The sequence below is a fragment of the Dermacentor variabilis genome, chromosome 3 (assembly GCF_050947875.1).
Source record: "Dermacentor variabilis isolate Ectoservices chromosome 3, ASM5094787v1, whole genome shotgun sequence".
In the NCBI taxonomy this organism is placed as follows: Eukaryota; Metazoa; Arthropoda; class Arachnida; order Ixodida; family Ixodidae; genus Dermacentor; species Dermacentor variabilis.
The window spans coordinates 202684406-202698786 of NC_134570.1; the positions used below are offsets into that span (position 1 = coordinate 202684406).

Genomic DNA, 14381 nt, shown 5'->3' on the forward strand with positions numbered 1-14381 from the left:
TCCTTGCCGTAGAGAGGACGGGCCCAGGACCTACTTGTGCGACAGCCGTACGGCGAAGCGGCCAATCAGCGACCGAGGAGTGGTCACTCTGGCACCGACGACAGCCTCACCGCCTCTGATCCTGCGGCGCCGCCGATATCGTCGCTAGGCCTTTTCCGGTCCACTTCAAAGCTAAAGCTTACGGCGCTTCGGAATGAATCACCGACTCGCACAAGCCGAAATATTTTCTTAGCGGTGTTGTCGCTCTTCCCAATAATTATAATAATCGCGACATGCACTTCGAATCGCCAGTTGTTTACCTCTGCTGGAAGAGCACGCGTATACGCGAGCAGACGATGTAGCATAGCTTTACGTCACTATTTTTGTGACCCACGTGACCAAGCCGTGTTGCGTTTCCTCTCCTATGACGTCATAGCATCACCCGATGCTCAGAAACCGAAACCGAAATCGCTCGGTATAATAATGCTATTATTAAATTATTTATCGGGTATATATGAATCCCGCGGTGTGCATCGTGCTTCCTGAATCAGTACGCAACGCTTGAATTGAAGAACGCGTGAACGAAAATTTTCATGTCTCCGACCCTTTAAATAAGCGTGACTACAGAAATACGGTGCGTAGCTGCATTGCTAGAATGTTAATTGCATTACCGTTGATATTCATGGTGAAATGAACCTGTTGGAGACGGCGCGAATGGGCAGCCGCCGTGGTTTATGTAGGCCTTGCAGCCATGGTGGCGCGGGATCTCGGTAGCGGCTGATGCCGCAGGCGCTAAGCTGGAGCGCGCTAGCGTGTTCTATTCTCGCGCTACCTACACGTGTGTCGTATTTTTATTTGACGGCTCTGGAGGCGATAGTCACGCCGATAGTCACGTCCAAGGAAAGAGGGCGGTGGGCTGTAGAGTAGCTGAAAGCGCTTTAGTTTCGTCCGGTGAATTCCTTAGAAATAGTCGTCGCGCAGCTGCTGTTGATATCGGGACGAGGCTCACGGATCGAGTAGAGGTTTCATGCTGGGGCTGGCGTGTGCTGATCGACACGGGTGGAGCAGCGCGATGTGAGATGACAAGACACGGGGTTATGTCACGGTTCAAATGGCGAGAGCTGTTGTGGCTGAGCGCTCGAGGTGGTGCAGCGAGCAAGGACGGCTGAAGGTAAGTCCTCGTAGAAGACGGGGCTCAGGAATGGCAGCCGGAGCGTGAAATGCAGCGGGAGTTTGGAACCTTGTTGATAGGGAAGTGGCGTTCCAGGTGGATGAACCAGACGTCCGGCACATTGATGTAGAATTCCCGGACACCCTGCAACCGCGGACATCTGCCGCACCATGGGATACCACGTCACCCACGCCTTGGTAGAGTCGGGGCGTTACACTGGCATGGCTCGGATCGGTCGTCCGATACCACCAATTTGTGACAGACGGCGCGAAAAGGTAGCCGCCGTGGCCATGGTTTATTTAAGCCACCCAGCCATGGCATCGCGGAACCTCACTCGATCTCAGCTTGAGCGCGCTAGCGCGTTCTATTTACCCGCTGAATGCTCGTGCGCCACCTGCTTGTTCAGCAGCTGTGGAGGCGATAGTGGTGCCGCTATAAGTTCTACATTAATTTTTTGTGAAAGTCAGGAGTACTTTTATATCACATTTACTGTGCTGTGCTTTGTTGACACAGCAAAGAGCGTTGTTGTTTCGTTACCTCGGTAAGTATCTTACATTCGGACTTGATGTCATGTGTTGACGTTGATGCTAGGATATCGCTCTGGTGAAGCGAGCTAGCAGACAAGTTTCGGCGTCGTTGCCTTTGTGTGCTGAAAACGCTTGCGAATACTCGAGCTAGCGTGTGCATTAAACCGATCTTACTCAAGCAAGAGTGGCACAAGGTGCAGCAGCTAAGAACGCGCATGCATCTGCTCCCATCTCGTGGCACGGATGTTACTCACGGTGCAGCATTGACGAATCCAGGCTGGAGGAAAGAACACGCGGCTATTCGCTTACGGCGACACTGGCGTGAATTACAAATAGGGCGTTGTTGACGTTGCCTGCTTCTGTAAAAGTGGAATCAGTAAAGCTGCGGTGCCTTCACTCACGAGTGGAAAGTTGGCGGGCTGGTAAAGCTTAGGTGGACGCTTTGGGTGAGCTTCCAGATGCTGCCATGGGAGAAGCTTAGCATCATTCAAGAAGTATTGCACAGTACTTGTTCGTCGCCGAGACCTCAAGAGACAATCAGGGAGAGCTTACTATGAAATGGAAATGCACGAAGTGTGAAAATGTTATTGAAGTGTTGCGAATGCTCAGGTACTTCACGGTGCGTGAGGAAGAGATGGAGAGGCTGCAGGGGTTGCTTAAAATATGTACGGATGTGCTGGAGCCGTGTCATACAGAAATTAGTTGTTTGAAAATTATACGACTGGTTGTTGGCGTAAGTATTTGGCCATTTTACAAGATACGTGATAAGCGACATGTGATACGAAGCCAAGGTATGCGCCTCCCTCCTGGCGCAGTGTTTAACTTTTCGCACAAAACTAAAAATATTCGATTTAACAAAACTTCTTGCTGAGCATGTTGGTTCATGACTTAAAAATAAAGATTACGGCGCTAAGAACACGATTGCGAAGTGAGACACAGACGATATAGACTCAACGGTGCACGTATATGTAGTTTGTGTCTCACTTCGTCCTTGTCTGTTTAGCTCCGTAACCGTTGTTTCTCAAAAATATACGCTTATCAACGCTGCTAAACCCTGAAAGAACAAAGTAATTGTTACTGCTACATGTGACATGTATTTATCATGTATTCGAGCTTAGCATGGAGGGCTATGCTGTCCTATAAGAATGTACCGCGCAGGAAAATCCTTAGTTTTATATAAATATTTACCGATCTTACTGCGTGTCACCTAGATCGCGCCAAGAAGGCTACCACGGAGTTTGCCTACCTCAGCATACAGGCCCGTGGTGATTTAACAAGCCTACAGTGGTACGTATCTCCACTGGGCTACACTTCGCCCTCCTGCTCCGTCGACGAGGTGCTGTGCAGCGTCTACTACGCTCCTCTGAATTTTCGTGACATCATGCTCGCGACGGGGAGACTCTCACCGGATGCAGTGCCTGGTAAGTGCGCCCGTTGCCCACATCTACTCCTTACAGCAAGAGATATGGGGCACTCTAACGTAAAGACACTCCGTTTCTATTCCATTCCTACCTCTAGCGCTGCAAGATTCGTAAAAAAATTTGAGGTGGTGGCCACTTCACCTGTCTCACGGAATATCACAAAACCGTTGCACTCACCAGGTCGAAATGACGTGTACGCACTCAAGGTGCATTGTTATCCTGAACAAAACTTCATTTTTGTTAATAGCGGTAGACTGCCACGTTGCGAATAGTTGCGGAGCTCTGGCATTGACTACTCGAAGCTGCCGGGGAAAATGGATTGCCCTGCGTATAAAAAAGAAATAAAGGAATTTGGTGGTAGTATATCGTTGGTGAACAATTTTTCCATGTATACGACAGTGAACAGCGCCACACGTCCACTGGCACATACCGAATGACCAACGTTGACATTAGATAGGTTCATTGAAGGCTAGCACAAGTCAAATGGCACATACCGAGTGCTCGAATTAGGCGTCAGGGTTTCATAGAACAGCGGTACCCCTGCCCAGTCCCGCATCTGCAGTGACCCATATCGGCGTGAAAAGGTTCGTTAAAGAGTGGCACATATATAGACTTTGCCACATTAGCAGTGTCCCAAGTTGGTCCGACGATTTCTTTCTATCGCTGTTCCCTCAGCACAGCAGCCTGATGCGCTTCGCATTCGACCATGACTACCCAGTGACTAAGGCAGGCATGAAAATGGGTAGACATACATACATACATACATACATACATACATACATACATACATACATACATACATACATGCATGCATGCATGCATGCATGCATACATGCATACATACATACATACATACATACATACATACATACATACATGCATGCATGCATGCATGCATGCATACATACATACATACATACATACATACATACATACATACATACATACATACATACATACATACATACATACATACATACATACATACATACATACATACATACATACATACATACATACATAGCGCCCTGGAAAGTGCGTGAAGTTCCATAAGAATGCTCACGCAATAAAACGTATCAAGGTAACTATTATGCCTTACGATTCTTAGGGTGTCTAAGGTATATCTGAGGGCTATGTATATATTTACGTTTGCTTATATTATTACTCACAAACAATAATTGTTCTAATAAAATGTTGACAGTCTCTTTAACATACGCTAAAGAGGATGAATGTGAAGACCTGCCCGCTCACGAGACGTTCATTACATTACATACAATTTTTATTCGAATGCTTCTTACTTCCTATTGTTTTCTCCCACCAAATATCATGGGTTCGTGTACCTTAACTAACTGTACCTTTATTAATTTCGCCCTAATTAAAACCAAAGGTATTGGGTTCGATTGTGCAAGTTGGGACGTGAATTCGAGTGCCTTAATTAACACAAAGGTCGTAGGTACGACTCCCACCAATGTTCATGGATTCGACTCTCGACCTTAACGATGCTAATTGGAATCCAACTTGGAGATATTGCCGGTTAGCACATATCTTCAAGTTTGTTCGCGTGAGGTTTGGTGCCATTGCGCCGGACAACAGATTTTTCAACCCTTGAGTCATCTAAGGGTTTAGCCCTAATAATCAAGTGGTAGTCCGCGGTCAAATGCGTAGCGCATCCGTCACAGCTGAGGCGGCAATTCGTGCATGCGTTCCCCTCCTCAACGAACCTCTTTCACGCTGACATTGGTCACTATAAACATGCGGGACTCGGTAGGAGGTGCTGTTCGAAGAAGGTTTTTTTTTTCACGCCGACAAAGAGCACTGTCTATAATCCACTCGGTCTGTCTTGCATGGACTTCTTCGGTGACAACTTGGGTCACTTGGTATCTGCAGTAAGTGTGTGGCGCTCTTTAATGAACGTCTTTCACGCCAACTTGGATAACTAGGTATGTGCCACTGGGAATGTGCCGCTCTATAATGACGAAAAAAAAATTCCTTAAATTTCTGCTACACAGTACCGAACCGAATCCACGTTACAAGGGTTTCTCTCAAGGGCAGCAACCTAATATGTTAGTACGCTGCGGCGCAAATGCACTAAGTATGCGCGGTGTTTCCAACAACGTCTTTCACGCCAACGCTTTTGCCAGCTGCACCATGAATGTAATGGGTATGTGTCGCTCTTCAATTAACTTCTCACTTAGTTGAGTCATTGAGCATGGGCTACTGAGAGCGCGGGAAGCGAGGGAACAATTTTCAGCGACTCACTCACCGGCGCTCCACGCGTCTCGTCTCGAAGACACGCGCTTACTTCTAAGCAGGCCGCAAGATGGCCCCGTGTGCCCAGAAGTAAGAGTGAATTAAAAATGTCAAGAGCATCCTTGGCTATCGTATAGAATGAGTGGCAAGAAAACTTGGATGCGCGTAAGGTATTTGTTGACCGAAATAATTGCAGAGAGAAGAATACTAGGTGTTTCGAGAATGATGCCGAAACTATTCTATTAGGTGACATGAATGTCCACATACATGATGTAGATGCCTATACTGTAAGTCAATGCTAGATATCTGTGAGCGACATAACCTCTTTATCGTGAATACAGGACGAAAGTCTGACGGGCAGACCATGTGGGAAGTGTGAATCCGGCAATCGACCTTTGATTACCGTCTGTTCACTGAAGGAATTAATGATAAGTTGAAATAAATTGTCATTGACAAGGAAGGGTATTGCAGCATAGGCAGTGTCCATAGACGCATAATTTTGAAAATAGGATACGTAGTAGCAAAAAAGAGCAAGAAGCGCAGAATGGCCAGTCAAAATTTGAGGACTGAACAAATAAAAACTATAGTGGCAACACTCGGGGAAGAACTTGTCAAATGGCCAAACAAGGAATGCGAATATAGTGAGCTTCGCAGCCTGATAGCGACAGAAATGCGGAACGATATGCAACATGCTCGTTGTAAAGGAAAACAAGAAACCGAAAAGCTGGTGGAACAGGGAGATGCGGGAAGCGATCGCCCAACGACAGAAAGCACCCCGAGAGCACAGGCTGTCAACAAAAGCCCTGTCACCGCAGGATGAGGTAGCCAGAAAATGGGAAATATACCGGGGTAAAAAAATCTGTGGTTCAAATACTGGTTCAAGCAAAGGTAAAAGGTCCAAGTGAACGTTGGTTGTCTGAAATACGTTATAAAAAGAAGGCCGCACCTAGAATATTGCAGAACCACATAAACTTATTAGGCAGTAAATCTGTAACAATGCAACAACATATCCTAGATGAAGACGGAAGCAAACTGGAAGGGGACGCGGCATTAAGGTACATCCGAAAAATTGCAGCCGAACATTTGCAAGGCGATGACAAGGTTGCATTTGAGGAAAAACAGCATGAAAGAGAACCATATGGAAAAGGAGCTGGTGCTGACAAATTTCAACTGGAAGAAAGACAAAGAAGAAATTTCTAAACGCAAAGCCACAGCGCTAGACCAGGTTCCCGTTGGGCTAATTAATGAACTAGGCCCAAAAAGTAAGGAAGCTCTTTTGTACGCATAGAAAAACCTTTAAAAGATCGAGGAATAGCAGGCAGTTGTCAACAAAGTAGAATGAATTTAATTTATAAAGGTAAGGGGCGAAAAGATAGAATTCACTCGTATTGACCCTTTTCGCGGAGCAGTTTGTTCTAGAGAAACGAGATGGCGCATTTGGCGGCGTGCCGCACGTAGCCTCAGCGACAGAGCACCAATGCGAAACTATTACCGCTTCCACCTTGCTTCTGTGCGATCAGGTGTAGGGAATGGAACTAAGTTTTCTCTCAGGTACGTGGTTGAATAAGTGGATGGGCGCGCACTTGAATATATGGGCACCCACCATGTACGCACAATGAATGACCGACTACACCGATAGCGCACTAATGGTCGAACCTGAATGTTTCGTAACGGTCCACAAGAATAAGCGAGTTACTAGCAATAATACATATTTGCTACCAGGTATTACAATCCACAGCATGGCTACCTTTCAAACCTGTAGCGCAGCAAGAACCTATCTCTGGGAACTAAGCACGCCCGCGATTGATTAGGCAGAAATAATCAGGTAGTGACCACACAGAGCAAATTTACTGAGTCAGAAATGTGACAAGCCGCTGCTTCAAAATAATTGCCAAATAAAAACCAAGAGCAAAATACACTAATCCTAATTCAATTCATGAGCGGAAAGTTTGGATAGCTTGGATTACATATTTAGCCTCGCTTTTAAAACAGTCACCATGTACGCACCTTGCATCATTTGGACATAGCTTAATCAGTTTCCAAAGCGTTTTCCATGTACTCTAAAGCTGTGGTCAAAGCTTCGTATTGTCCACGCAGTCACCGTCCACGATATTTTCCGAAACAGAGGTTTGCTAAGACGAACCGGCCTCATACACACCAATGTAAATGCGTATGCAACGAAGGCAGTTGAGGCATGCAATAGATGCTTCACCATGAGATCAAACATGCCGGTGCCCACGGTATTACCGCGAAAAGGGTTATAGATCGTTGACCGCTTGACCATTGCATCGGTGACATGGAGGTTAGCAATGCAGGCCATTAAAGCTGCAAGCATGGGCAGGGAATAATGTCATTTTGGGAGAATTTCAGAATGGCTTCAAAATGAGTAGGCGTCTGGATGATAACGTATTTGTCCTTACTAGGTGTACTCAAATATCTTGAGTAGAAAGGAGACCGTTAATTGTGACTTTTTTTAGACATTGCAGGAGCGTATGACAACGTAGACCGGAAGATTTTGTGGGATATTCTAGAAGAGGAATGCTTAGGCCACGATTGTATGCAGCTTTTGAGATAGATTTACCTAGAAAAAAGACCGTTTGGGTTGAATGTGAAGGGATGAGGAGTAAGCACAAAGTTGATATCAACAAGAGACTGAGGCAGGGGTGCCCTGTATCCCCAATGCTGTTTATGATGTACATGGTGAAAATGGAAAGCGCACTAGAAGGAAGTAATATCGGGTTTAATATTTTATACAAACAGGCGTTATACAAAGCAGCAGTTTCCAGGATTATTTTGTGCGGAGGACATTGTGTTGCTAAAAAACAAACTGATTTGCACCATGTGGCTAATATCTGTGGACAGGAAGGCGAGAATATAGGTCTGAAATTTAGCGTTGAAAAATCAGGTGTTATGATATTCAATGAAAACAGTGAACAGACCTTGGCAATACAGGGCCAGGAAACACCTCGGGTAAAAGAATAAAAATACCTTGGTATTTAGATAAGCGAGGGCAATAGATATATGGAAACACAGGAAAAAGGAATAGCAGTAAAGGGGAAGAGAAATGGAGCCATAATGAAGCTCAGAGCCCTGTGGAGTTACAATAGGAATGAGTTGCTCCGGAGTAAGTGAAAAGATGTTTTGGTTCCAGGACTTACTTTTGGAAATGCGGTTGTTTGCTTGAAGTACCAGCAAGTTTACGACCAGTATCGTGAGCAGCATGACAACAAAGAAGGTCAAGCGGGAAGTCAGAGAGGCTGAGATAATCTCATGTGTGGCAGCAATCGAAAAGAAAAAAACCTGCTATGGGTAACTACTTAAGAGGAAAAACGAAATCAGGAAACAAACTACTTCTGATAGAAGCTCATTACTTTTCAAGGTGAGATCTGGGTGCCTGAAAACATGCACTTATAAACCAAGTTAGAACAAGAAATATAATGTGCTTGTCCCGGTGAAACTTGAGAAACGATGGAACACGTTGTATTAGAATGTGAAGATATGTGCCCAGCGTACAATTTTGGCACCTCTGGCCGCCTTGGAGCCCTTTGGTTCAGCAAGAGCAGTAGGAAAGTAAACATGTCCGCAATTAATTATTAGTAAGAGGCGATGGCAAGATTGGTGGGAAAAAATGGGGAAACGACAAACAACGTAGGCGTGCAAAAAATAAGTTCCAAGTAGGGGTTCAGAAAGTTTGGTTTTCAGAATTCTTCGTTTTCCCGTTTCTTTTTCTTTATTATAGGTAGGATATGAGCCAATATAGTAACAAGAGCGTGGCGGTGCAACACACCACCCCCTTCGAAAGGGGGCGCTCATAGCATTCATCCATTTATACCAACCGCGAGAGAGGAGCTCGGTTGCCGCATGACGCGCTTTTTTCTTTATTTGTGCGGTTTTACGTGTGATTTTGACCACGTGTGCTTCTTTATCGTGCACCTAAATCTAAGTGCACTAGAGTTTTTGCATTTCGCCCCCATAGGATGACGCGTTTCTCAGCCTTCGTATGCACCCACTTGCCATGCCTTATGGAAACCACGCGCAGGCTTCGCGCTGTATTGTTTCAATGCTAACACATTACTATCGACTGTCATCGTGGGATGGGTTCTGCCACATTGTTTTACTTTGAAAGCAATCAGGGGTGACCCCTTGTCGATGAGGAGTGTGTTTGACTTGGCTGCTCAACGCTGCGCGTCACCATCCGATGCTTGCGTCTGTGGTTACGCAAGTTTGACGTAAGAAAATTGTATTAAAGTCCGGATAAATATGATTCCGTTATGTGGCCCAAGCCGTTCGTGGCTAAAAGAAGCCCAAATGCTTTTTTTCTTTCCAGGTAGAAGTTGAGTGGCAAAAAATCTTAAGGGCAGTATTATGCTTGGTGTTAGCTTTTGTGCCACAATCGATGACTTGTGAGATCTAAGTGGGCTTCCTTCTTCAAGCCGTAAGGGATAGTTACATTGTTACACTGTCGTCATTGCCGAACCTGTGTAACACAGTCAGGCTTGCGGCACGTGACATTCCCAAGTTGTCAAATATAGCAATACACCTTATTCAAAGCTCCGTGGTTTGTGTGGTAGTGAGTGAGTGAGTGAGTGAGTGAGTGAGTGAGTGAGTGAGTGAGTGAGTGAGTGAGTGAGTGAGTGAGTGAGTGAGTGAGTGAGTGAGTGAGTGAGTGAGTGAGTGAGTGAGTGAGTGAGTGAGTGAGTGAGTGAGTGAGTGAGTGAGTGAGTGAGTGAGTGAGTGAGTGAGTGAGTGAGTGAGAAAACTTTTATTTCGTCCAGCAAAACGCGACAAAACGTGCACCCAGCTAATCCCACGACGGGACTGACAGATCTTCTCTGCCAGCCCGATCGTGTGCGCGCTGGAAGGCCAGGATTTGGTCCTCAAAGACGGGACTTCGCAGGAGCGCGTCCCACTCCTCCTTGGTGAACTTCGGGCCCAGTGACCCGCACTCCCAGAGCATATGAGGCAAAGTAGCAGCCTAACCACAGGCCGCGCAAGAACAAGTCGGATAAATCTCAGGATATATATACTGTTAAGGAACGCCGGATATGAGTAGGAGTTCGTTTACAGGAGTCTGAGTGTGACCGCCGGCGGCCTGCTTAGCTTGGAGTGAGGCGGCGGGAAAACCCTTCTCTCTAAGTAAAATACTTTAGTAAGTTCAGTGTGCGTTATAGAAGCGTCTCTGTGTGCGGGGAGAGAGTCGCGCTATCCGAGGGCAGCGCGGTCGGTAAAGCCACGCGCAGCCTCGTGGGTAGACTCGTTGAGGTTCAGAGGAACCCCCTCAATCGCCCCGACGTCGGCAAGGAACCAAAGGATGGAATGTATGGAGGTGTCGCCGTGTTTTGCGCCTTTCAGAATTTGAATTGCCTGCCAGGCTACCCGGTCTTTCTGGAATGCACGTACGACCACTTTTGAATCGCTATACACCCTTTCTATCAGACGCTCTTGCAAGGCGAGTGCAATGGCCGCTTGCTCGGCCACCTCGGGATTCGTCGTCCGGAAGGAAGCACAGTTGATGACTTTGCCCCGCATGTCCACGATGGAAACCGCAAAAGCCTTGCCGTGTCGGTATGCAGCTGCGTCCGCGAAGCTTGCTTGGATCTTCTCCTTGTTTATTTGATTCAGTATACTCAATGCTCTTGCCTTGCGACGACCTGCGTTGTGAACGGGATGGACGTTGCGGGGCAAAAGGGGGACCACGATCTTCTCCCCTATTTTTCGAGGGATTTGGGTCATCATCATCATCAGCCTGGTTAAGCCCACTGCAGGGCAGAGGCCTCTCCCATACTTCTCCAATAATATAATATTTGGGGTTTTACGTGCCAAAACCACTTTCTGATTATGAGGCACGCCGTAGTGGAGGACTCCGGAAATTTTGACCACCTGGGGTTCTTTAACGTGCACCTAAATCTAAGCACACATACTTCTCCAACAACCCCAGTCATGTACTAATTGTGGCCATGCCATGCCTGCAAACTTCTTAATCTCATCCGCCCACCTAACTTTCTGCTGCCCCCTGCCACGCTTCCCTTCCCTTGGGATCCAGTCCGTAACCCTTAATGACCATCGGTTATCTTCCCTCCTCATTACATGTCCTGCCCATGTCCATTTCTTTTTCTTGCTTTCAACTAAGATGTCATTAACTCGCGTTTGTTCCCTGACCCAATCTGCTCTTTTCTTATCCCTTAACGTTACACCAATTATTCTTCTTTCCATAGCTCGTTGCGTCGTCCTCAATTTGAGTAGAACCCTTTTCGTAAGCCTCCAGGTTTCTGCCCCGTAGGTGAGTACTGGTAAGACACAGCTATTATATACTTTTCTTTTGAGGGATAATGGCAACCTGCTGTTCATGATCTGAGAATGCCTGCCAAACGCACCCCAGCCCATTCTTATTCTTCTGATTATTTCCGTCTCATGATCCGGATCCGCCGTCACTACCTGCCCTAAGTAGATGTATTCCCTTACGACTTCCAGTGCCTCGCTGCCTATTGTAAATTTCTGTTCTCTTCCGAGACTGTTAAGCATTACTTAAGTTTTCTGCAGATTAATTCTTAAACCCACTCTTCTGCTTTGCCTATCCAGGTCAGTGAGCATGCATTGGAATTGGTCTCCTGAGTTACTAAGCAAGGCAATATCATCAGCGAATCGCAAGTTGCTAAGGTATTCTCCATCAACTTTCATCCCCAATTCTTCCCACTCCAGGCCTCTGAATACCTCCTGTAAACATGCTGTGAATAGCATTGGAGATATCGTATCTCCCTGTCTGACGCCTTTCTTTATAGGGATTTTGTTGCTTTCTTTGTGGAGGACTACTGTGGCTGTGGAGCCGCTATAGATATCTTTCAGTATTTTTACATAAGGCTCGTCTACACCCTGATTCCGCAATGCATGCATGACTGCTGAGGTTTCCACAGAATCAAACGCTTTCTCGTAATCAATGAAAGCTGTATATAAGGGTTGGTTATATCGCACACATTTCTCTATCACCTGATTGATAGTGTGAATATGATCTATTGTTGAGTAGCCTTTACGGAATCCTGCCTGGTCCTTTGCTTGACAGAAGTCTAAGGTGTTCCTAATTCCATTTGCGATTACCTTAGTAAATAGTTTGTAGGCAACGGACAGTAATCTGATAAGTCTATAATTTTTCAAGTCTTTGGCGTCCCCTTTCTTATGGATTAGGATTATGTTAGCGTTCTTCCTAGATTCCGGTACGCTCGAGGTCATGAGGTATTGCGTATACAGGGTGGCCACTTTCTCTAGAACGATCTGGGCACCATCCTTCAACAAATCTGTTGTTACCTGATCCTCCCCAGCTGCCTTCCCCTTCGCATATCTCCCAAGGCTTTCTTTACTTCTTCCGGCGTTACCTTTGGGATTTCGAATTCCTCTAGATTATTTTCTCTTCCATTATCGTCGTGGGTGCCACTGGTACTGTATAAATCTCTATAGAACTCCTCAGCCACTTGAACTATCTCATCCATATTAGTAATGATATTGCCGGCTTTGTCTCTTAACGCATACATCTGATTCCTGCCAATTCCCAGTTCCTTCTTCACTGTTTTTAGGCTTCCTCCGTTCCTGAGAGCATGTTCAATTCTATCCATATTATACTTCCTTATGTCAGCTGTCTTACGCGTGTTGATTAACTTCGAAAGTTCTGCCAGTTCTATTCTAGCTGTAGGGTTTGATGCTTTCATACATTGGCGTTTCTGGATCAGATCTTTCGTCTCGTGCGATAGTTTGCTGGTATCCTGCCTAACGACGTTACCACCGACTTCCATTGCACACTCCTCGATGATGCCCACAAGATTGCCGTTCATTGCTTCAACACTAAGGTCCTCTTCCGGAGTTAAAGCCGAATACCTGTTCTGTAGCTTGATCTCGAATTCCTCTATTTTCCCTCTTACCGCTAACTCATTAATCGGTTTCTTATGGACCAGTTTCTTCCGTTCCCTCCTCAGGTCTAGGCTAATTCGAGTTCTTACCATCCTGTGGTCACTGCAGCGCACTTTGCCGAGCACGTCCACATCTTGCATGATGCCAGGGTTAGCGCCGAGTATGAACTCCCCCGTTTCGGCTATCCCCCACTTTCGGCTATCCCGCTTGCGGAAGAAGGTATTCATTATCCTCATATTATTCTGTTCCGCAAACTCTAGTAATAACCCTCCCCTGATATTCCTAGTGCCTATGCCATATTCCCCCACTGCCTTGTCTGCAGCCTGCTTCTTGCCTACCTTGTCATTAAAGTCGCCCATTAGTATAGCGTATGTAGTTTTCACTCTACCCATCGCCGATTCCACGTCTTCATAGAAGCTTTCGACTTCCTGGTCATCATGACTGGATGTAGGGGCGTAGACCTGTACAATCTTCATTCTGTACCTCTTATTAAGTTTCACAAGACCTGCCACCCTCTCGTTAATGCTATAGAATTCCTGTATGTTACCAGCTACATTCTTATTAATCAGGAATCTGACTCCTAGTTCTCTTCTCACCGCTAATCCCCGGTAGCACAGGACGTGCCCGCTTTTTAGCACTGTATAGGCTTCTTTTGGCCTCCTAACTTCACTGAGCCCTATTATATCCCATTTACTGCCCTCTAATTCCTCCAATAGCACTGCTAGACTCGCCTCACTAGATAACGTTCTAGCGTTAAACGTTGCCAGGTTCATATTCCAAGGGCGGCCTGTCCGGCGCCAGTGATTCTTAGCACCCTCTGCTGCGTCGCAGGTCTGACCGCCGCCGTGGTCAGTTGCTTCGCAGCTGCTGGGGGACTGAGGACCGGGGTTTGATTGTTGTGTCCATATAGGAGGTTGTGGCCAAGTACTGCACCAGGGGGGCCAATCCTGCTATGGTGAGGGAGTGCGTTACCGGTTCTGGTCACCGGGATCAGGCCACACTCCAGGCCTGTTTGTGCAATTTTATCAACACGCGGATTTTTTTTATATGGTGGAAAATTGCCGGCACCGGGATTCGAACCACGGACCTCTTGCACGCGAGGCGGGTGGTCTACCTCTACGCCACCGCTGCACCTCT

General features: G+C 46.4%; 1 protein-coding gene across 1 annotated transcript in view; it reads left to right on the forward strand.

Moving 5' to 3' along the window:
• LOC142576596 (fatty acid synthase-like) overlaps positions 1-14381 on the forward strand; it is a 192089-nt gene that overhangs the window by 134651 nt on the left and 43057 nt on the right. The window contains exon 17 of the mRNA XM_075686790.1: positions 2889-3098. Within this exon, the coding sequence (XP_075542905.1) occupies positions 2889-3098 (210 nt within the window). The remainder of the gene's footprint in view (positions 1-2888; positions 3099-14381) is intronic.